The sequence below is a fragment of the Equus caballus genome, chromosome 24 (assembly GCF_041296265.1).
Source record: "Equus caballus isolate H_3958 breed thoroughbred chromosome 24, TB-T2T, whole genome shotgun sequence".
Taxonomy (NCBI): domain Eukaryota; kingdom Metazoa; phylum Chordata; class Mammalia; order Perissodactyla; family Equidae; genus Equus; species Equus caballus.
In genome coordinates, this window is record NC_091707.1 from 57695217 (window position 1) to 57719417 (window position 24201).

At 43.9% G+C, this 24201-nt stretch overlaps 1 protein-coding gene and 1 non-coding gene across 2 annotated transcripts; both read left to right on the plus strand.

Moving 5' to 3' along the window:
- The first annotated feature begins 291 nt into the window (after positions 1 to 291).
- On the plus strand, positions 292 to 9969 carry EIF5 (eukaryotic translation initiation factor 5). The gene is made up of 12 exons (XM_023628458.2): positions 292 to 974; positions 1109 to 1316; positions 2473 to 2752; positions 2852 to 2933; positions 3216 to 3388; positions 3953 to 4064; positions 4916 to 5058; positions 5805 to 5963; positions 6129 to 6290; positions 6612 to 6776; positions 7128 to 7262; positions 7699 to 9969. The coding sequence occupies exons 3-12, from the start codon at positions 2681 to 2683 to the stop codon at positions 7786 to 7788; spliced, it is 1293 nt and encodes a 430-aa protein (XP_023484226.1). The 5' UTR covers positions 292 to 974; positions 1109 to 1316; positions 2473 to 2680; the 3' UTR covers positions 7789 to 9969.
- LOC111770504 (small nucleolar RNA SNORA28) lies at positions 4411 to 4536 on the plus strand. Its single transcript, XR_002803776.1, has one exon. It is a non-coding gene; the product is annotated as a small nucleolar RNA SNORA28 (small nucleolar RNA).
- Positions 9970 to 24201: the final 14232 nt, after the last annotated feature.

Genomic DNA, 24201 nt, shown 5'->3' on the forward strand with positions numbered 1-24201 from the left:
AAGAGAATACACTGGAGCCTCAGTAAGAACACCTGCTTTGGGCTGCTGTGCCCAGCAAGGAGTCACAATTTATGAAATGGAGAGGTGGATTCCACGAATGATAACCTGATGTGATGCTTTTTTTAAGCAAACTGATAGTGGAGCACGAGAACGTGGACACCCCCTCCAACAAGAGCTTTCAGGAGGCCCTGGAGTTACGAACTAATTTGGTGTTTTCCCCTTCAGAAAACGGGTGGACGGGAGCAACCACCTAAGCTAGGCTCGTAGGCCGGGTCCCGCGGAAGGAGCCTCACAATGACCCCGTAACGGTGACTTGGCGAGTCACGGTCGCCGCGGCCACGCAAACCCGAGCTTCGGAGGGTAAAAGGCAGCACCAGGGACGAAAGCCCCCGGCCCTCCAGCCCTCACCCTCTGCCCAAGCCTAGGGAGGGGGGTGGAAAAACAACTTCTCCAAGGCCCGATAACGGGCGTGCCCGGGGCAAGGAAGAGGCAGAGGAGACCCTGAGCGAGGCTGCGCGCATGCCGCGGAGGGAGCTCAGGCAGGAACGCGGCCTCGAGACGGGCGACGCCGCGGCCCGGCCCGGAAAAAAAAAAGGACGCCAACCGCCATCTTCCCGGAGCGTCTAAACCGACAAGGCGCGGCCCCGCAGCTCATGCCCACAGCTGCGGCCCGACCGCTCTCGCGAGACCGCGAAGGCTTCTGGGAAAGGCGGGGGAGGGGAGGGCAGGGGAAGGCAGGAGAAGGAAGCCGGGACCCCGGGCTGGGGGCGGGCTGAGGCGGCGAGTGAAGCCTCAGGAAGTAGAAGGGGCGGGGAAGGACGCGATTGACGCGGCATGTGGGCCAGTGAAGAGCGAGCTCGGGCGGGCCTCTAGCCAATGGGCTGTGCGGCCTGGCGCGGGGGGCGGGCGCTGGGGTCGAGGGTAGCTTGAGCGCGGCGGCGGCGTTGTTCAGTCTGAGCGAGAACATTCCAGAGGTGAGTCCGGTGGAGAGGCGGTGGCCCCGCGCCCCCTCCCCAGTCCTCCCCGCCCCCTCGACCCCCGCGGGCCGCTGGCTGGCGGGGAAGGCGCCCCGACGCCCGCGGCTCACAGCGCCGTCTCTCCGCGCCAGGTCGCCAGGCCCCGGGCGCTGAAGGGTGTGGACCCCGGACGTCGCTGGGACTGCCCCTCCCCGCTGCTCGGCGGCGCCTGGCCCGGCCGCTCTCGCTGCGCTGCCTCCGCCGCCTCCGCCCCTCCTCGGACTCGGGTTCACACGCGCCTCACTTCATCCCAGTCCCGGGCGAGCAGCGTTGGGTTTATGTCTTTATTTGACGAAAACGGTGAGTGCGCGGGCGCGGGCCGGCGGGGAGATGGCGGCCGCACAAGATGGCGGCGCGCCGCGTGACCCGCGCGCGTGTGGCGCAGTTCGGGCGGGCGGGTGGCGGGCGTTCCTTCCCCTCTCCTCTCCTCCCTTGCCTGCTTCCGTCCGCCCCGGCCGTCTCCCCCGCCGCGCCCCCGCGTTCTGCCCCTGTCCGGGCCGCGCGGGAGCGCGCCGCGCGGGCCCGCCGCCTCCGGGGGCTGAGTCAGGCCTAATTGCTGCATTCGTGAGTCATCGCCCGTGCGGGGCGGGGCGGGGGCGGCCCGGGCCGGCGCCCCTCGGCCGGTTTCGTTTCCCCCCGCCCCACTTCTGCGCTCGCGGAGGCCGGGCGGCGCACATGGCGGGGCTGCCGCGGCCCGGTCCACCCGCCGCCGCGGAGCCCTCGCGAGGGTGCGCCTCCGCAGCCCCGCCTCGCAGGTGGTGCCGGGTCGGCCTTTACACACCGGAACGGAACGCCCGGTGGCCATGGGGACGGGAGCGAAGGTTAACTGTGTTTGCGTAGGGGAGAGAAAGGGAGGAGAGGTCGAGGTCGGGTCTTGGGCGATCCTCGAACGCACTCTGCTCACTCCAACAAGATAATGTTCCGGTGTATTATGAGAGTGGTTTTTTTTTTTTATTTTTGAAGTAAGCATTTGTTGCCTAAGTAACAGTTTGGTTATTTTTAAAGGACGATTTCTGTAGTTTTCTGTCTCAAAATGATGGCTACTATGGGAGGGGGAGAGTATTTGAGAAGTGTTTTTGGTAGTACGGGCTCGGTTTGGGAGAGAAGTCATGTGTTCATTTTCCAGCCGTTAAAATATGGGTACTTCACCGAAGCACACCGTTGACATGCCGACTGTCTTTGGTCTGATGGAAACTCACAGTAGCTGAAGCAGCAGACTTTGGTTTTTTGAGTCAGGCATGTCCCAATCGGAGTCACATCTTAGTCAAAATGGAGGCCTTTTATGTTGCTACAGGTGTCTTGTGTTATATGGGAATACTAGCTATTTTTCACATGAACTGAGATACATTTTAACACCGGAGAACTCGAAATAATTAACAAGAACGCGAAGGGAGGCGTTTCCATGCAGGAATTATGTTAAATATGTTGGGGTTGTGTGTCCTGCTTTCTTTTTCAGAGCTGTTGCGCAGCCATTGGTACCTGTATTGGGGAAACATAGCATACAAGCAAGAAGCTTACAGCCTCAGTGGCGAAAATTTTTTCATGTCAGAGACCGAGAACTCTTGCAGTCGTTTATGTCATCCCTTCTTCTCCAGACAGAAGATACCAAAAAGTTGCAATCAAAGATCTCTTCATCTTATTGATAAAGCCACTAATAAGCCAAAATGTCTGTCAACGTCAACCGCAGCGTGTCAGACCAGTTCTATCGCTACAAGATGCCCCGTCTGATTGCCAAGGTAATACTGATGGTCATTGTAATAGCAAGTCCTAAGTTCTTTTAGCGATTGCATCTCCTGGGGTGGACAGTGGAAAATTAAAATTCTTATTTCTTTTAGGTTGAGGGCAAAGGAAATGGAATCAAGACCGTTATAGTCAACATGGTTGACGTTGCAAAGGCGCTTAATCGGCCTCCAACGTGTAAGTAATGGGTCTTAGAGAAGTCTGAAGAGATATTTTAGCGATATAGTCTAGATGATCTTTGATCTGCAAGTCTTGCCTGAATTGAATCCTAATTAGCCTAAAGATTAAGTGGAACCTTGGGCTTAAAACCAAGTGATTTATTGCCATTAGTACATGTAAGTACCCGAGCAACACATTTTTTAATCCAGTAATTTGGAAACAGTGATGCTTGCATAAGTGTGGATGTGTAGCTAAAGATTAATTTAGATAACTAACGAATCAAACCATTTTTTTAAATAGATCCCACCAAATATTTTGGTTGTGAGCTGGGAGCACAGACCCAGTTTGATGTTAAGAATGACCGTTACATTGTCAATGGATCTCATGAGGCGAATAAGCTGCAAGACATGTTGGATGGATTCATTAAAAAATTTGTTCTCTGTCCTGAGTGTGAGAATCCTGAAACGGATCTGGTGAGTGCCTTTGAAGTTTCTGTCAACAGGGAAAAAAAGTATATCTGCTTTTCTGATTAGTCTTGTGATATCGCCAAATCGTGTTCCTGAGAATGCAGAGCAGACTGAATTGGAAATAAAACACAGAAGCTCAAATTTGAGATGTTTCCATACTGACTCTAATTGGTTTTTTGGTTTTTTTTTTTTTTTTTTTTTTAGATTTTATTTTTTCCTTTTTCTCCCCAAAGCCCCCTGGTACATAGTTGTGTATTTTTAGTTGTGGGTCCTTCCAGTTGTGCCACATGGAACGCCGCCTCAGCGTGGACTGATGAGCGGTGCCATGTCCGCGCCCAGGATCCAACCCAGTGAAACTGGGCCGCTGAAGCGGAGTGTGAACTTAAGCACTCGGCAACAGGGCTGGCCCCTCTAATTGTTTTTTTAAAGTAGATTACTTTGTGAAAGAACATTCTTTTGTCTGTTAAGCTGGTGTTTTAGGGGTCTTCTGATGGTTAGATCACACTATGTTCTTCACAGACTTTTTATCATATATTATGGATGACATACTTGTTTTTACTTTTTTGGCAGCATGTCAATCCAAAGAAGCAAACAATAGGTAATTCTTGTAAAGCCTGTGGCTATCGAGGCATGCTTGACACACATCATAAACTCTGCACATTCATTCTCAAAAACCCACCTGGTAAGTCTTCATGATGAATTTCTGAGGTCTTAAAGCAACTGATTGTTGGAAACAAAATAGTTTCTTTGTTGCTATGAAAGTGGAATATAATACTTATAATCTTTGTATCATTTTATCAAATCTGACTTCATTGAGAGATGTACCGTTAAAGGTGAAAAACAGGCTGCCGATTAAACTCTCTACCATACCATCAATTTTTAAGACATGCTAATTAGGGTGGATGAAATAGGTATTGTAGAGTAGAATGTGTGATGGGATCCCGACAGAGAATCTGCATCTAGAATACTGTGTTGTAAGCGGGGCGGGGGCTTGGCTGGTTAAGTATGGAGAGCTCTTAGAGAACTGCAAGCAACACTCTGTGGCAGATGATTGAAAATGTCTGACACAATTTGAGCTTGCTATAGCAAGAAAGTCTAACCTATTCCGGTGTTCTCTTCTCCGTGAGACGAGCCGTTATATAGACTCAAACAGTGTTCTAGCTATTGGCTGAAGTACTTGCTGAAATATGCTCTTGTTCAAGTTCGTGAGGGATGGAGGAAGAGGGTCTTGAGTGCCAATCTTACCCAGCTACCTAGTCTTTTGAGGTATCACTGCTTCATCGTAGTCTAACCAAATTGTTAATGCTACCATATTTTGGGAGGCTCCCTTCTTAGTCTCAGTTTCTTACCTATGAAGGTACAGTGAATGAATTTGGTCTGTGAGTCTTGAGTTAGGGGTAATGTTGTGTTTGAATGTGGTGTCTGAGTGGAGGGTTTTGAAGCAAAATGGCCGGGCTTCAGATGTTCTGGCAAACAGTGTGGTGTAAAATAAGCCATGGTACTAAACTTTTACTTCCCTTCTGTTTCTGATAGAGAATAGTGACAGTGGTACAGGAAAGAAAGAAAAGGAAAAGAAAAATAGAAAGGGCAAAGACAAGGAAAATGGCTCCGTGTCCAGCAGTGAGACGCCGCCGCCGCCGCCGCCAAATGAAATCAGTCCTCCTCCACATGCTGTGGTGAGTGCACGGTTGATGGTATGGTAGGCACCAAAATTGTGTAAAATATGTTTGGTTGAGGTAGGCAGAACTTCAAGGTAACATTGCAAAAGTATTTTGGGTTCCAGGTGCTGTTTGGTTGATTGAATTAAGGTGAACCCAATTTGTTTTCACAGTAAATAGATGCCATTAACTTGAGAAATCTGAGGTCTGTTTTCTAAAGATTGGCACCTGAGCAAACATCTGTTGCCAATGTTTTTTTCTTCTCCCTAAAGCCCCCTAGTACATAGTTGCATATTCTAGTTGTGGGTCCTTCTAGTTGTGGCATGTGGGACGCTGCCTTAGCGTGGGCTGATGAGTGGTGCCACATCGGCACCCAGGATCTGAACCAGTGAAGCCCTGGGCCACCGAAGCAGAGCGTGTGAACTTAACCACTTGGCCACAGGGCCAGCCCCTGAAATATTTTTTACATTTTAAGGCCTTTGGCGAAGCGTTTTTGTTTTTATAAAGACATTTTTTTTTTTAAGATCTTTTTTATTTTTTCCTTTTTCTCCCCAAAGCCCCCCGGTACATGGTTGTATATTCTTTGTTGTGGGTCCTTTTAGTTGTGGCATGTGGGACGCTGCCTCAGCGTGGTTTGATGAGCAGTGTCATGTCCGCGCCCAGGATTAGAACCAACGAAACACTGGGCCGCCTGCTGCGGAACGCGCGAACTTAACCGCTCGGCCACAGGGCCAGCCCCTGAGTGTTTTTGTTTTTATAAACAGGAAGAAGAGGAGGATGATGACTGGGGAGAAGATACAACTGAAGAAGCTCAAAGGCGCAGAATGGATGAAATCAGTGACCACGCAAAAGTTTTGACGCTAAGTGATGATTTGGAAAGGACTGTTGAAGAACGGGTCAACATTCTGTTTGATTTTGTTAAGGTAAAACATTTGTTTCAAGAACGGTTCAACATTTTCTTGACTGATAAATCACCTTCGTGCCAGCTTTGGGCTTTTGGCTAGATATGTTACTTTAAGCTGGGTACTTGATAGCTTTAGAGCGAAATGTGCCTCTTATTTCACTGAATTGTTTGCTTTCGTTTGCAGAAAAAGAAAGAAGAGGGTATTATTGACTCGTCTGACAAAGAAATTGTTGCTGAAGCAGAAAGACTGGATGTAAAAGCTATGGGCCCTCTTGTTTTGACTGAAGTTCTTTTTAATGAGAAGATTAGAGAACAAATTAAGAAATACAGGCGCCATTTTCTAAGAGTAAGCAAATTGTTTTACGTTCATACATGAGATTAGAGCTGTGTGAGCTTGGAAACAAGCAGCACTTTCTCGCTGCTGCTTTTGTCATCCTGAAAATGGAGATAACTGACCTTCCATGTATGTAAGTATCTGAAAAATGTTGTGCATAGTCCCTTATGGATAAAGTAACACAGAGGTCTTTGTGTATTGACCTTTTTGAACCACTGTTTTGGGGCCACAACCTTAATGAACAATCCTAAGGCAATGAATATACTTGGATATTAGAATTGTCAACTTAAAACGTCTAAAAAGCTTGTTAACGCCAAGATAATCTATTTGCAGTTTTGTCACAACAACAAAAAGGCTCAGCGGTACCTTCTTCATGGTTTGGAGTGTGTGGTAGCAATGCATCAAGCTCAGCTAATCTCCAAGATTCCACATATCTTGAAGGAGATGTATGATGCAGACCTTTTGGAAGAAGAGGTCATCATCAGCTGGTCAGAAAAGGTGGGGAATGTATCAACAATTTGCTCTTCAAGATCAAAGGTATTGAGACAGCTGTTGGGCTTCTTTGGAAGAAGTACCTTAATACTGAGTCACTTCTGTCTACATTAGAATACAGCCCCTGTGCTTGACTGGTATAATTTGTAGGTGATTCCTACCATGTCAGCCTTCTAGTAATAACTGTTGAGACTCCTTAATATTCGTTTGCCGAATTATGAATACGTTTTTTGTTGAGGTTTTAAGATTAGGATGTGACCCAGTTCCCTCGAAGAACTCAGTATGGGCCGTTAGTAGATAACTCAAATTATTTTTTAGATTCTTCGAACTAAGAAAATTGTACTGAACACTTTTTAGGCCTCTAAGAAATATGTCTCAAAAGAACTTGCCAAAGAGATTCGTGTCAAAGCAGAACCATTTATTAAATGGTTAAAGGAAGCAGAGGAGGAATCTTCTGGTGGTGAAGATGATGATGAAGACGAGAATATTGAGGTAAACAGTGGGGAGAGTATTGAATACTGTGTTAATGATGGGTATTTGAGAATTGTAAAACAGCAATCTTGGGTCGTTTCAAATTTAAAATTTTCAGGTTCAATAAAATACAGTCTCAATAATTTGGAAAATCATATTAATAGGATGGTAGAAATCTCTCCTACCCCCAGACATTATGATTCCAAATAAATTTTGTCTGAGTTCCCAAAGGTTTAATTAATGCAAGTGAAGTAGAGGGTGCTGGTAATCTGTAAAAATGAATAAGATACTGTTGGGCTATGGAGAGGTTTTAGTTTTTAAGTAACAAAAACTGTGACATGAAGAATGATAGCTGTGTCAAAGTAATTTTTCTTCTTTGTTGATCATTAATTTATATTGCTATTTTTATAAGCAGATTTATTGGGATAAAGGTTTGTGATAACATTTGTTTTGTCAGGTGGTGTATTCAAAGACTGCCAGTGTACCGAAAGTTGAAGCTGTGAAGTCTGACAACAAGGATGATGACATTGATATTGATGCCATTTAAGGGGTGGGTGCAGCCCAGCTTAACTAGAATGCTGCGAATCTTTCTGCGTCATCAGCCAGAAGTGCAACATGTATGTGTAAAAGCTAAAATAGCTTAACATCATGCTACACTTTCTACTAAAAATGTATTGCTGTGAGTGGTCTGTAATTAAGCCCAACGAGACATCTAGGGAGTCCATACACATACCAGTGAGCAGATATAGTTTGCTTATTTATAGCATGTTTCTTTTTGAAAAATTAGTGGTGGACACATTTGGATCACATTTATACAGTTATGAAAATAAAGATTTGATTTTGGTCATTCTTCAGATTTTTGGCTCTGAATGACTTAAGCTGAAGTAATTGGCTCCTTTAAGAAATGTTGCACCATCATTCAACCTGAGGATTCTTGGAGCCTGTTAGATATTGTTAGGTGCTGAGGTTGTAATGAGGTCTTTAGCAGAATGTAAACTTAAACTTATTTGTAATTACTTTATTCAGCTGTTAAGAAATATAGTACTTAGAGGTTTTATGTCTCGTCCCTCACATTGGCATCTGGTAGGTTACATTCTTCCCATGCCAAGGTGAACTGATAATTAAATGACAGTGCAACACCTTTATCTTACAAACAGTAAAAAATGACTTGAGTGTCCTATAAATAATTTTGAGAGCAGGTTTTGAAACTTGAATTGTGTTCTTTCAGTCCATGTACACTTGGCCCAAATTGTAGTCTTTGAAGTCATGTGCATTGCACGTTGGATGAGCCAGGGGAATTATTACATTAACAAATAAGCATTTTATGTGTATGTAGCTGTTGCTTTGTACTGGGAGAAAACTCTCTAACTTCGGGGTGTGATTGAATACTAAACTATAAGATTTTATTTAGGGTAAGGAGGAAAGGGTGCACTTAATCTCTAGTAAAAACTGAGCATAATTTTTCACCTTTTACGGTTTAAATTACAATTTGAAAATGTTAAGACATTGTATCTTTTGTTCAGTGGATTTACCCTGATACTGTGGTTTGTTCTTTAATGCATTCTGTATTTGGACACATAGCTTATGCTTTTTAGGTTTTGGTTGCTGTCTTGCCAAAATAAGTGTTACTATATCTCAAACTTGAGTCCCGTCCCCGCATCCTGTCATCCCCCCCGCTCCAATGTCTTATTTGAAGAGAAACCTAAAGCTTACTTCTGAATCAGAGCCTATGTTTTGGTATAGGACTTGCAGTGTTTATTTCGTGTTGAATATAGCCAGACACCCAAGAAGTCTGTGATGATGGCCTCTGAATGCAGGTGACTAGGGCCTGACCCAGCCCAAACAGGACTTCAGATTTAGAAGTAACTTCCTTCTGAATTCCTTGCCCAGTTGGCTGATCTAAACGCACTTGCTATGGGTTCTGACTATATCTGAGAAATCATCTTCAAGGTAAAAACTTGTTGCATTTATTCCTTTACACAAAAAGTGCACTATGGGAATCAAGAATCCATGGGCTTAATTTTGCTTGGAGCACTGGCTTACATCATTCACCTCTCTGATTTATGATTTCTTTGTGATTCATCTCACAGATTATAATGAGACCTTAGCAAATGTATGTAAAAATTTTTTCACATTGAAATTAGAGAAACTTTTGATATAATAAAACCTCATTAGCTTGATATTTTAAGGAATATTAAAACCCAGCAGTCTTACTGGAGAAATACAAATTGGTCTCCAGCTGCCTTTTGATACATTTTGATGAGAATGAAGCAAGAGCCATATACATGAGAGAAATGTGCTTTGACACACTAAAGAGAAGAGATTTTCACAAATTCACATCTCACCTAGGCTTCAAATCTTTTTGGCACAATGTGAATTTGTTTTCATTAACTGAAATTCTACAGGAGATACTGGTGACCCAAGCCAAGGCAAGTTGTGCTCAATACCCAATGTCAAGCTAATAAGGTTCTGTTATAGAGCTGCTTCCCCTGCCTCCCCCCCCGATCTGAAGGAACGCATTTTCAGGGTTTCTAAACACTAAACAAAATTTTGGCTTAGACCAGTGCTCAGTCTAGTGCCAAACTTCCAATGGAATTTGAATCCACATAAGAATTTTATTCACAGAGGCTATGCTAATAGAGTAATCCTTCACTTTTGCTCTATTTAACTGTCTTAAAATTTCCTGTTTCAGACTGCTACATTACTTGATTAAACAATGTTAAAATTATATTTTGTCTGTTTTAGTATTAAAGTTAACCTTAATTTTTCTTTGTAAGATTGGAGCATTGAAATCTTCCCTGTTTTATAGCTGCTGCTTGAGATACGTGTTGGACGTCTCCTTCTGCAAGTTGCCAGCCTTACTCAAAGAATAGAAGTTGCTCATTATCTTGAATCAGTGGCTTTCCTTAGGTCTTGTGTTCCTAGTCTATAACTCAAATTGATTACAAACTGAAAAGGTTTGCCTTAATCACATTGATTGAAATCTTTATGGGTGTTTACTAGGGAATTCTGGACAACAAGTGTGTAGTAATATAACTGGATATAACATGTATCTCTAGTTAAGAAAGAGGGAAATAGGGAAGATTGCTTTCTACACAAGTCTTTTCTGAAGTTAGTGAACTTGTTAGGTACCAGTTTGAGTCCTAAAGGTTCAAACCTGGGTATGCCTCCACATTCCCAATGTTTACTCCAGTGTACCAGGCATTAACTAAAAGCCTTTGACGTGGAGATAACTTAAAAATGAAAGTCAGTCCCCAACGAGTGGGAAGTCCAGAAGGATGTTGGTATAAGTGAGCCGTCTGCATTTTATATCTGTCAGCATGCAAGGTTGGCCCAGTCTCTGCATTGTCATTTTGGTGGTTTTTCAAATTCTGGCCTGTATGACCACTCCAAAGCTCTCAGTACCAAGAAGAGGCTACACTTGTGTCACTGCCTCCCTCCAGCTGTCTTATGTGTATTGTGTTTCTCTGAAGGGCACAGAGTCATGCAACAACAGTCCCCAGTACTCCGAATTGACTTTGATTCCTGAGGATGACACTCCGTAAGTGGAGTGACATGGGCAAATGACTTGTCAGAGGTGTATGGATGGCTTGTGCACAGCCTCCAGAGTCTGAGTCGGTGAGCCTTTGTTCATAGGAGGTTTGGAACTGGGGCTTTGTCACCCACAGTAGGGCTTTGTACTCCAACCCTAACCCCCATCCCAACAAAGAGGTCCTTTTGAGGAATCAAATCTCTGGTACTTTACAGTTAAAAAATTGGACCATTTCTGAGTGTTACAATATATGGGGGTAGTTGCTTGAGAGTTGTTCTTCCTCACACCCTAGACCAGTAAATAACAGTGTTGGGCTCTCAGAAGCAAACAGTAAGACCTGAGTTACCCCAGTCCCAGACATTTGGTTATCCATTCAATGAGCTCCATTTAAGGGGAGTATTATACTTGGGCTTTGGAGTCAGACCTGGCTTCTGGCCAGGGCCTCCCTGTAAAAACTAGGAAACTTATCCATGTCTTCCTAATGGGAATGGTAACCCCTGTGTGCAGCACTTAAAATCCTGGCAAGCCTTAAGCTGTGATCAGTAGTAGAGGTAATGCCTGGCTGGGCAGGTAGGGTGAATTGCTGCCTGGATAAAGGGGATGGAAGAAGACACAGCAGAGCATGTGTTGGGACCTTAAGGAGGGTGTATGGAGCAGGGATCACTGTAGACTGAGGAGAGCAGTGGATAGCTAAAAAGAATGAGGTATATGGCTGGGGAACAGTTTCAGGGTGCTACAGTGTTTGCCTTAAGTAGCCCCCAATGTGCCATGGGTGGTAGCTACCAGCAGCACTCGTTCTGCAGTGATATTCAGACCAAGCCAGGTCAGTGTCTGAGGACAGACCATGGCTCCTGAGACCCCGTAACAGCTGCGGATAGCACCCTGGAACCAGTAGCCAGCCCAGCCTGTCACCTGTCACCTGTCTCAACAGATTGAGATAGCTGAGAAGCTCCCATCACCGTCATCATGAGGCAGCACTGAGCTGGTGCTAGAAACTGATTCAGTCCGACTGCACACATCTTGGTCCAGGAAAATAGACCCCAAAGCTGATGGTGACAGCATTGTGGACCTAGGTAGGAATCCTGTGAGGAAGAATTCAGCCTGCCTGTACGGCTGAGGGGGCTTCCAAGGTGACCTGTGACCTGCCGAGGTGAAGAGGAAGGGCTCCCAAGCATCAGGAATGGCGTAAGAGATGGGTGAGGACTTGGGTGCAGGGCCAGGGGGTAAGGCTGGGCTGAGACTGGTCCAATGTTCCTGACACCCAGGAAAGGGATCCTTCCAAGGTACCCAGTGGATTTGATGGAATTAGGGGTTAGGTAACATGCACTACACAAGGAAGAAATAAGCCCAGAGAAGATAACTGGCCCAAGGTCCCACAGCACACCTACATAGGGGCTAGACCCTGTGGCTTCTGACTAGGCTAACTTTGTCTTCCATACAGCCTTGAAGTCCCTGTTGCACTGTGAAGGACTTAAGACAGGATTTTCTGATTCTTGGGGTGGTTAGATGTAGGGAAGATAGCTTTTCAGGGTCCTGGCTTGATCTTGGGTGAAGATGCAACAGAGGGGTCTGGAGCCATCTGAAGTGATCACCTCCAGACTGAAACAGCCCCAGTGAGGGAGCAGGATGTCATCCCGTAGTGTACCCCACAAGATGTTTTGTTTGTACAAGCTTTTGTTTGGGCAAGCTTGCTGTTGTTTTGTCCCCATGCTAGAGGAGTTCCCAGATGAAAGCAGGCACATGACAGAGGTGAAACTTGAGGGAGGAAACAATTGATGACTCTTGAGGACAGGCTTGTGACAAAAAGCCTTACAAAAGAGGAAACTTCTGAAAAGATGAGTAGGAATAAGGCCAGGAGAGAGAAGTGGGGGAGCACATCTGGAAGATGGAAGTTGCTTTCTATAGTTGAGTGCAATGGGTGATGGAGATGAGGCTGGAAGAGACGTTACGACATCCTCTGCAAGCTGTCGACTGAACCCTACAAGCTGTAGGAACAGAATCACTTGGGTCCTGCTGCTGTGGCAATCGAGGCAGTAGGGGACTGTCTTATGGTTGATAGAGCCAGCAGCTGCTGTGAGGAGTTGACTGGTTAGACAGGGATGCACTTGAGCCTGGAATGGTTGGGGAGCTCAAGCAGCATTGGGTGCAGTGTCCCGCATGGGAGGGATTAGCAGGCTCAGGCCCTTGTCCCACAAGCAGCAGAATTTCAGCACCTAGGAGTGATGAAACTTTTTCCTCTTGAGACTGGGATCTACTGTTTGTGGTTTGGGTAAATTCCAGCACCCAGCCAGGGGGTCCTTGGAAGATCAGGGCCTGAGTGAAGACAGGGTTTTTCTGTTCTGGCTTCCCAGATTGTAGACAGCCATTTGTGTTTGCAGTGTTGGGGGCCTGAGACAGTGAAGAAAAGCATCCTCAGATGTGACCACAGGCCTTATGTATTAGTCAGATTCTTTCAAGAGTATTATAACTTTTTTTATCGTGGTAACGTTGGTTTGTAACATAGAAATTTCAGGTGTATATCATAATATAGTTTGTTTTGTGTAGACTACATCACGTTCACCACCCAAAGACAGACTGACATCCATCGCCACACACATGTGCCTAATCACCCCTCTTTCGGCCTCCTCCCCACCTTCCTCTCTGGTATCTGCTCAAATTCTTTTAATAACAAGTAACCCTAAGTCATGGAGCCAGTTGGGAGGAGGAGTGGTTTACCAAGGGTTCACATGGTAACAGATTCACTGGGAACCTCACAATAGAAGTCTGGCCTTGTGAGGACTCGGGAACACCAGCAGGTCCAGCCTCATGGGCACATCGTACCAACCAGGGCTCTAGGCACCTGGGCAAGAAAGAGCATCCTTCCAGGGCATTGCCTCCATGCCCCTTCCTCTACATCCTTTTTCCCCTACCCATACGCTTCTTGGTCCTTTACAACCACCCACACTCAACTTCCTTTTGATTTGGCTTTCTCATGGTCCCCCTTGGCTATAAGCTTCTGTTCCCACTGCTTAATGCTCAGTTCTTCAGACTTCCCAATTCAAATTTCTGAGAAGGTATGTTTGGTAGGCTCTACTGGTCCTCAACATTTCTATCAGGTGGATTGTTCACTTCTGGCTGCCACGAGCTCCATTGGCAGCTCCCGTCAGCTGTGACCAAGGAGGGCAGGGTGTCATGAGGGATTAAAAATGTGACTGCCAAAGGCTGCCTCAATAGAGGTGTGTGATTGGGGCAACAGAAACTCCTGGGACTTAGAGATATCTGGAACACGTTGCATTCACTGGAACCTATTTTCTCTGTAATTAGCAGGCTTTGAGAACATCTGCTTAGCAGCTGCCTTGTATAACCAGTGGACAGACAGCAAGTGGACACCACCCTTCTGTGAGTGTGAGTGCCCAGCACTGGGATAAGTTACCCTGTGTGAGAGGCAGAAAGACAGGACACAGGCCCTGCCACAAGGATTTTACAGTCTAATAGGGAAGACATGATTTCCCTTCAGGAAGCCATTAGAGGTTACCTGATAGAGAGGTGGTCTTGCACAGTTGTGGTTTGAGTCTGTGTGAAAGACTATCAGGGAAGGTTTCCTGCAGGGATGCAGAGTGGAAGAGTCACTAAGTTAGATAATGTTCTCTGAGCCACAGGGAGCCCCAAATGGTGGAGCTGGACAGAGGCTCAAGAGGAGCATTTTATGTAAAGGGAAATCAGCAGGCTTTGGTGACCAGGCTAGACATAAGAGACATCAGGAGATGGACAAGTTGCATAAAGCGAAGATGACGGTTCAGCTCGGGACCTGATGAGTTTGAGGTACCTTTGGCATATCTAGGTGGAGGGGTCTGGGAGGCAGCTGGCTGTGAGTCTAGAGCCGCAAGTCCTGATTTGGGAGCCATGTCTGTCAAAGTAATAGCAGAGTCCATCTTGGAAAGTTTCCATTTTTCTCTCCCCCATAGACTGACTTCTCCAAGGGCAGTGGCAAGTCTGGCTTACCTGTACCCCAAGTACCCAGAACTGGGCTCGCACACAGGAGGTACTAGGGAATGGCCAAGTGCCTGAATGGGTGCATGGATGGGTGGATGAATAGGTACATGGTAGATGGGTAGGTGGATGGATGGATGTTTGGGTGAATGAATAGGCAAGTGGATAGATAATTGGGTGGATGGAAGGATAGGAGAGGGATAATTCACTGAATGAGTGGATTAGTGGGTGGGTGGGACATTGGGAAGCAAAAGTGATTTAGAGGGGCCGGTGCCATGGCCAAGTGGTTAGGTTCGCGCACTCTGCTTTGGCGGCCCAGGGTTTCACTGGTTCGGATCCTGGGCACAGACATGGCACCACTCATCAAGCCATGCTGAGGCAGCATCCCACATGCCACAGCTAGAAGGACCCACAGCTAAAAATGTGCAACTATGTACTGGGGGGCTTTGGGGAGAAAAAAAATAAAATAAAATCTTTTTTTTGAAAAAAAGTGATTTAGAGCATGTCTTCTCCTCCTAGCCAGTTCATACTGTATAATTCTGTATGACCAAGAGAACATTGTTCTTTTCTCCTCCTTTTCTCTGTTCCTTTTCATGAAGTCTAACCTGTTTACAAGCCAGGTTGCCTCTGTTTTCTCTACTCTTTTCACTGCTTACCCTGCCCATCTCTTCCTTCATCCCACCACCACCTGTACCCCATTGACATCTTTACTCTCTCCAGTCCACTTACCAGTCCCCATTACCTGCATTATCACTTTTCTTTAGTGTGGTAATTACATGGATAGTCCTCTGAGACCTCCCAAAATGTGCATTGCTCTTAGGAGCAGCATCCTAGCGAGCCCTGTCCCAGTGGAAAACCTGTACACTCACCCAAACCTGAGAGTCCCCAAACTCAGCTCTCACCTCAGCCCACCCCAGTTCAGTTCAACCTAATCAATAGGGTTAAATTATGACCAAAAAGAAGAGGAAAGTAATCAATAGTGGAGTTAAAAGCACAGTAGAACTTCTGACTTAACAGGAGGAAAGAGGAGATAAATAGAAACTCGGCCAAGCTAGCAAAAGAAGGAAACGGGAAAAAGGAAACCTCAAAAATGTATGAGAGACATAACAAGGAAAGACTAAAACCAAGTGTGAACAGACCAAAGTCCCCTATTTAAAAAAAAAAAGGTGAGGGCTGACCCTGTGGGCAAGTGTTTAAGTTCACACACACTGCTTCAGTGGCCCGGGGTTTGCCGGTTTGGATCCTGGACACAGACCTACACACCACTCATGCTGTGCTGTCGTGGTATCCCATGTAGAAGAACTAGAATGACTTACGACTAGGAAATACAACTATGTGCTGGGGTTTTGGGGAGGAAAAAGAAAATTGCCAACAGATGTTAGCTCAGGGTCAATCTTCTTCACCAAAAAGCATACCTTAGAAAAAAAAGTTAAAAACCCAAAAAACATTGGGTTAAATGCTGGAGACTCCATTTCAGGCCTATGTTGTACTCCTTGTTCTGAAGGCCCCAACCACTAAAAGGCAGTTTATGCAAAAATTAAAATTTTTTTAAAGATTTTTTTTATTTTTTTCCTTTTTCTCTCCAAACCCCTCCGGTACATAGTTGTATATTCTTTGTTGTGGCTCCTTCTAGTTGTGGCATGTGGGACGCTGCCCCAGCATGGCCCGACGAGCAGTGCCACGTCTGCGCCCAGGATTAGAACCAACGAAACACCGGGCCGCCTGCGGCGGAGCGCGCAAACCTAACCACTCGGCCACGGGGCCAGCCCCAAAAATTAACAAAATTTTAATGGGTTGCACTACTCACCAAAAACACAGAAAAATATCATAGGTGAATAGGGAAACGAGCGTCAACTGGAACAGAGACCTTTGTGGAGCAAGCAAATGTGAAAGACAGGGATGCCCTGAAGGTGAACACTCGAGCCAGCAATGAAATGCAGAGACTAAGCCCTGGACACTCCCTGAGGTGGTGGGGATGAGCCCGGGCTCCCACATTAAGCCAGGGACCCCGGGAGGCTGAAGCAGACCGAGGTCTGTGACATCCCTGGCTCCCATCTGAAGCAAGCCTCCCTCCCTCCATGGCCCCTACTCAATCTGACATAAAGTTCAGGAGAATAAGAGCTTACAGTAGAAAAGTACCAAGCAAAAGGACAAACCATTTAGAAATGAAAGTCAGGAAAAACACAGCAGCTTTAGATTCTCCCTAACTCTTCAGATCCTCATCAGGATACGTTATATTAAATACCTGTACTTTAAGCATTTATAGAAATGGTTGATGGGCTTTTTTTTAAAGGGCAATGAAAAAGAGACAATGAGGAATGTCCAGGCACATATTAAAAGAACTGCATAGAACTTTAAGGGGAAAAAAAAAATGTGAGTTATGGCTAAGATGTGGGTTGAACCCAAGTAGACCCCAATCCCTCCCAAAACTTCACTAAGACATCAGTAAAGGGATAACATTAAAAATCATAGAGGATTGTGGGAGGATGGTGGAGTAAGAAGAACCAGGCATCTGTCTCCCCATGTAGACAACAACTGAAGTGACAGAATCTGTCTCATGTAACTATTTTGGAAACTTAGAGTCTGTTGAAGGCTTGCAACTTCCAGGAGAGGAGTTGGACAGTAAATTGCAGTTAATTTTGGTTAATTTCAGATTCACTTAGACTAGTAGCTACTCATCCTCCACCCTGAGCCTCATGGCAAGCAGCTGTGCACATGTTCCTAGAGCAGCCTGCACACAGCTTGCAGGAGCCAGGGTGGGCCAAAAGAACCCTATCCTCCAAGTATCAGGAATCTGTGCTCTGATTGGTGGTTGCTGCTTCTGATCACAGAGCTGCAGACAAAGATGAGGGAAGCCATTGTTGTAGCACCTACCCCACATTGTTGCAAGCCCATACTTCTTGGGCTGAAGCGACTTCCAGGAGATTTAAAGAGATGGCTCCCTCTCCTCTGCTTCATTTTTCTCATTTTCACCTTTGTGGAGCCAGACATTAAAGGTTAGGATATTCAAAAACCGCTAGATATAAGAAGAAAATTACAAAGTGACCACACATGCCTAGAGAAAGGCACAGGCCTGGAAAACAACTGAGAAGACCTCAAGTTTACACCTCAGGCTGACCCTTGGCCCAGAGAGAGCCTGTAACAATAATAATAAACAAAAACATTAACAAAAACCTAGCAAACCCTGGGGAAGGGGTAGAATCTGATTTCCAGAGTTAATGCATTATTAGATTCAGGTGTCCAGTGTACAACAATTTCTCAAGACATACCAAAAAATGGGAAAGTAAGGCCCATTCAAAGGAAAAAAAATAAATGGACAGAAACTGTCCTTGAAAAAGACCTGATAGCAGGTGTGCTAGCAAAGACTTGAAAGCAACCATCTTAAAGATGTGCAAAGAACTAACGGAAGATGTGGATAAAGTGAAGATGATGATGTCTGAACAAATCGGAAATATCAAAGAGAGAAACCAAAAACTCTGGAGCTGAAAAGTACAATAACTGAAATTAAAAATTCACTTAAGGGATTCAAAGGCAGATTTGAGCAGGCAGAAGGAGGAATCCGCAAACCTGAAGATAGGACAATGGAAATTATTTTGTCTGAAGAACGGAAGGAAAAGAGATTGAAGAAAAGTGAACAGAGCCTAAGTGACCTGTGGAACACCATGAAGAGGAGCAACATATGCATTGTGGGAGTCTCAGAAAGGGAAGGTGGGAGGCAGAGAGAATATTTGAAGAAATACCAGCTAAAAACTTCCCAAAGTAAATGAAAGACTGAGACTCAATAGACATCCAACAGGCTCAACAAACTCCCAATATGATAAACTCAGAGACCCACACCAAGACACATTATAATCACACTTTCAAAAGAGAATCTTCAAAGCAGCAAGAGAGAAGCAACTCATCAGATCAAGGAATTTATTTTGTCCTCAATAAGATATTCAGTATATTGCTCATCATAAACCTTGGAGGCCAGCAGGCAGTGGGTTGATATATTCAAAGTGCTAAAAGCAAAAGTTGTCAACCAAGAATACTATATTGTCAAAGCTGTCCTTCCAAAATGAGGGAGAGGGGCTGACCCGGTGGTGCAGTGGTTAAGTTCGCACGTTCTGCTTCTCGGTGGCCCAGGGTTCACCGGTTCAGAACTGGGCAGCGGACATGGCATTACTTGGCACACCATGCTGTGGTAGGCGTCCCACATATAAAGTAGAGGAAGATGGGCATGGATGTTAGCTCAAGGCCAGTCTTCCTCAGCAAAAAGAGGAGGACTGGCAGTAGTTAGGGCTAATCTTCCTCAAAAAAAAAAAAAAATCTAAAAAAAAGGAAAATGAGGGAGAATGGGGGCCAGCCCAGTGGCACAGCAGTTAAGTTTTCATGTTCTGCTTCGACGGCCCAGGGTTCAGGGGTTCAGATACCGGGTACAGACCTTTGCACTGCTTGTCAAGCCGTGCTATGGCAGGCGTCCCACATATAAAGTAGAGAAAGATGGGCATGCATGTTAGCTCAGGGCCAGTCTTCCTCAGCAGAAAGAGGCATATTGGCAGCAGATGTTAGCTCTGGGTTAATCTTCCTCAAAAAAATAAAAATTAAAAAAAATTAAAAGTGAAGGAGAAATTAGGACATTCCCAGATGAACAAAGGCTGAGGAGATTTGTTACCATTAGACCTGCCCTGCAAGAAGTACTCAAGGCGGGCCGGCCCCGTGGCTGAGTGGTTGAGTTCCTGCGCTCCACTTTGGCAGCCTGGGGTTTCACCGGTTCGGATCCTGGACATAGACATAGCACCATTCATCCAGCCATGCTGAGGTGGCATCCCACATGCCACAACTAGAAGGACCCACAACGAAAAGTATACAACTATGTGCCAGAGACCTTTGGAGAGAAAAAGGAAAAATAAAATACTCAAGGGACTCCTGCCTGGTGAAATGAAAGGACTCTGGCCAGTAACCCAAAGCCATAGGAAGAAATAAAGATCTCGACAAAGGTAAATACATGGGAAATTATAAAAGCTAGTATTGGGCCAGCCTTGGAGGCATAGTGGTTAAGTTTGGGACACTCTGCTTCAGTGGCCCAGGTTCAGTTCCCTAATGTGGACCTACACCACTTGTCTGTAAGTGGCCATGCTGTGGTGGCAACTCACAGACAAAAAGAGGAAGCTTGGCAGCGGATGTTAGCTCAGGGAAACCTTCCTAAGCAAATAAATAAAATAAAAGCTAGTATTATTGTAACAATGGTTTATAGCTCCTCTTTTTGTTTTCCACATGATTTAAGAGAATAATACAGTGAAAAATTAATCTGAAAGCTAGTATTATTATAACTCTGGTTTGTAACTGTACATTTTATTTTCTGCATAATTTAAGAGACTAGTGCATTTAAGAGAATTATTAGTTTATGTTTTGGGGAACTGCTCTATATAAAGATGTAATCTTGTGACGTCAACAACCGATAGGGGCAGGGACAGAGCTGTAAAGGAGCAGAGTTTTTATGTTAGGGAAATTAAGCTGGTATAAATTGACATTAGAATGTCATAACTGTAGGATGTTAAATGTGATCCCCATGATAAACACAGAAAATATAGAATATAATGAAAGGAAATGAGAAAAGAATTTAAACATTTAACTACAAAAAAATCAGCTAAATGCAAAAGACAGTAAAGCAGGAAATGAGGGACAAAAAAGCTATAAGGCGTACAGAAAACAAATAGCACAGTGACAGAATTGAGTCCCTACTTACCAATAATTACTTTAAATCTAAGTGGCTTAAACTCTCTAATTAAAAAATAGAGATGGGCAGAATGGATAAAAACACATGCTCCAACTACATGCTGTCTACAAAAGACTCACTTGAGATCCAAACATGAATAGGTTGAAAGTGAAAGGATGAGAAAAGGTATTCCATGAAAATAGTAACTAGTAGAGATTAGGGGTGACTATGCCAATATCAGACAAAATAGTCTTTGTATCAAAACAGTTTACAAGAGACAAAGAAGGATATACTGTATGTTAATAAGAGTTTCAATTCAGCAAGAAGGTATAACAGTTATAAACATTTACAAACCTAATAACAGACCAGCAAAATATATAAAGGAAAAACTGACAGAATTGAAGGGAGAAATAGACTTCTACAACAATAGTTGGAAACTTTAATACCCCTCTCTCAGCAATGGATACAATAACTAGACAGAAGATAAGTAAGAAACCAGAGGACGTAACACAATAAACCAATTGGATCAGATACATACATTGCACTCTATCCAATAACAATATACACATTCTTCTCAAATGCACCTGGGACATTTTCTAGAATAGACCATATGTTAGGACACAAATTACATCTCAATATATTTAAAAAGACATCATACAAAGTATCTTCTCTGACCACCATGGGATAAAGTTAGAAATCAACAAGAGAAGTAAAACTAGAAAAAAAAATTGGAGAAATTAAACAAAATACTCAAATATTCAATGGCTCAAAGAAGAAATCAAAAGGGAAGTTAGAAAATACCTGGAGATGAATGAAAACAAAAGTACAACATATCAAAACTTATAGGATCCAGCCAAAGCAGTGCTAAGAAGGAAATTTATAGCTATACATGCTTACATTAAAAAACAAAAAGGATCTAAAGTCAGCAACCTGACTTTACAACTTAAGGAACTAGAAAAAGAAGAACAAACTAAACCCAAAGCTAGCAGAAGGAAGAAAATAAAGACTAGAGCAGAGATAAACAAAATAGAGGGGCTGACCTGGTGGTGTAGTGGTTAGGCTTGCACGCTCTGCTTTGGCAGCCCAGGGTTCACTCGTTTGGATCCTGGGTGCAGACCTACGCATCGCTCATCAAGCTATGCTGTGGTGGCATCCCACATAGAAGAATTAGAAGGACTTTCAACTAGGCTATACACCTATGTACTGGGGCTTTGGAGAGAAGAAAAAGATAGAGGAAAAATGGCAACAGATGTCAGCTCAGGGCCAATCTTCCTCACACACACACAAAAAAATGAAAGAATAGAAAAATAATAGAGATAAATCAGTGAAAGAAAAAGTTAATTTTTTGAAAAGACCAACAAAATTGACACACCTTTAGCTGGATGGACTAAGAAAAAACGGGAAGACTCAAATTACTAAAACCAGAAATGAAAGTGGGGACATTACTACTGATTCTACAGAAATAAAAAGGCTTATAAGAGGGGGCCGGCTCCGTGGCCAAGTGGTTAAGTTCACTCACTCCGCTGCGGCAGCCCAGGGTTTCACCAGTTCGGATCCTGGGCGCGGACATGGCACTGCTCATCAGGCCCTGCTGAGGCAGCGTCCCACATGCCACAACTAGAAGGATCCACAACTGAAAATACACAACTATGTACTGGGGGGCTTTGGGAGAAAAAGGAAAAAATAAAATCTTTAAAAAAAAAAGGCTTATAAGAGCACTACGCACAATTGTACACCAACAAATTAAATAGCCTAGATAAAATGGACAAATTCCTAGAAACACAAAACCTACCAAGACTAAATCATAGAAATACAAAATCTGAACAGACCTATAACTAGTAAGGAGATTGAATCAGAAATCAAAAGTCTCCAGACAATAAAAGCCCTGGGCCTAATGGCTTTATTAATTCTACCAAACATTTAAAGAAGAACTAATACGATCCTTCTCAAACTTTTCCAAAAACTTGAAGAGGAGGGAACACTTCCTAACTCAGTCTGTGAGGCCAGCACAACCCTGATACCAAAGCCAGAAAAAGGCACTACAAGAAAAGAAAACTACAGGCCAATATCCCTTATGAACGTTGATGCTAAAGTCCTCAATGAAATACTAACAAACCAATTCAGAAGCATATTAAAAGGATTATACATCATGACTAAGTGAGATTTATTCCTGGAATGAAATAGTGGTTCAACATACAAAAATTGGTCAGTGTAAAACATGATATTAAAAAAATGAAAGAAAAAAAACTACATGATACAGCTTGGTTAATGCAGAAAGAGCACTTGACAAAATTCAACACTTTTTCATGATAAAAACACACAACGATCTAGGAATAGAAAGAACTACCTTAATAAAAAATACATGAAAAACCCACATATTGGGCCAGCCTGGTGGCCTAGTGTTTAAGTTTGGGGTGCTCCACTTCGGTGACCTGGGTTTGGTTCCTGGGCATTGACCTACACCACTCGTAAGCCATGCTATGGCAGCAACCCATATACAAAAAGAGAAAGATCAGCCACAGGTGTTAGCTCAGGGCAAATCTTCCTCAAGCAAAAAGAGGAAGATTCGCAACAGATGTTAGCTCAGGTGCCAATCTTAAAAAAAAAAAAAAAAAAAAGGAAAGAGGCAAAGGGAGTTATGAGAGAGAGACACACAGAGAAGAAGGAAATGTAAAAACAGAAGCAGAGATTGCAATGATGCAACCACAAGTTTAGGAATGCCAACAGCCCCCGGAAGCTGGAAGAGACAAGGAACAGAGTCTCCCCTAGAGCCTTGAGAGGAAGCACAGCCCTGCTGCCGCCTTGATTTCAGACCTCTGCCCTCCAGAACTGTGAGAGAATACACTTCTCTTGTTTTAAGCCATCGAGTTTGTGGTGATTTGTTGTGGCAGCCCCAGGACACTAAAACAGATGGCTGTAATAAAAAAGACAGGTAATAACAAATGTTGGCAGGGATGTGTGGATGTTGGAACCTTCATGAACATACACTGCTGGTGGGAATGTAAAATGCTACAGTAACTTTGGAAAATTGGGCTTGCAGTTCCTCAACAGATTACATATAGAGTTGCCATATGATTGAGCAATTCCGCTCCCTAGGAATATACTCAAGAGAAATGAAAACATACGTCCACGTGAAAGCTTGTCCCTGAATAGCAGTATTGTTCATAATAGTAAAAAAGTGGAAACTACCCAAGTGTCCATCAACTGAAGAATGGATAAATAAAATGTGGTATATACATACAATGGATTATTATTTTGCATTATGTTGTTTCCTAATTCTTAGTGCTTTATAAGAGCTCCTTATATAGTTAAGATGCTAATCTTTTGTTAATTATGTGCATGAAAATATCTTCTCCAAGTTTGTATTATGTCTTTTTCTTTATATCTTAATGTAGTTAAAGTTGATGTAATTTGTTTTTTCCCGGTTGCTGACAAAATTGAGCATCTTTTACATATGTTTACTTGCCATTTGCCAGCCTATTTGTGAAGTGCCTTTTCAATTCTCTTGCCTATTTTTCTACTGGGTTGTTTGGCTTTTTCTTAAAGATATATAGAAGTTCTTTGTATATTCTAAATACAAGCCTTTGTTAGTTATATGCGTTACAAATATCCTCACCAGGATAATTCTTGTTTTTGTTTGGTTGTCCATTCTTTGAATATGCCTTTTGGTGAACAGAAGTTCTTAATTTTACATAATCAAATTTATCAGTCTTTTCCTTTAGGGTTATTTTTATGCCTATTTAATAAATTGTCCCTACTTT

What these genes read in the sequence shown, in the direction of transcription:
- EIF5 (XM_023628458.2), top strand. Translation starts at nt 2,681, where the DNA reads ATGTCTGTCAACGTCAACCGCAGCGTGTCAGACCAGTTCTATCGCTAC. An exon ending in CATTCTCAAAAACCCACCTG is followed by an intron (nt 4,065 to 4,915) that starts GTAAGTCTTCAT and finishes TGTTTCTGATAG; the next exon opens with AGAATAGTGACAGTGGTACA. An exon ending in TCATCAGCTGGTCAGAAAAG is followed by an intron (nt 6,777 to 7,127) that starts GTGGGGAATGTA and finishes AACACTTTTTAG; the next exon opens with GCCTCTAAGAAATATGTCTC.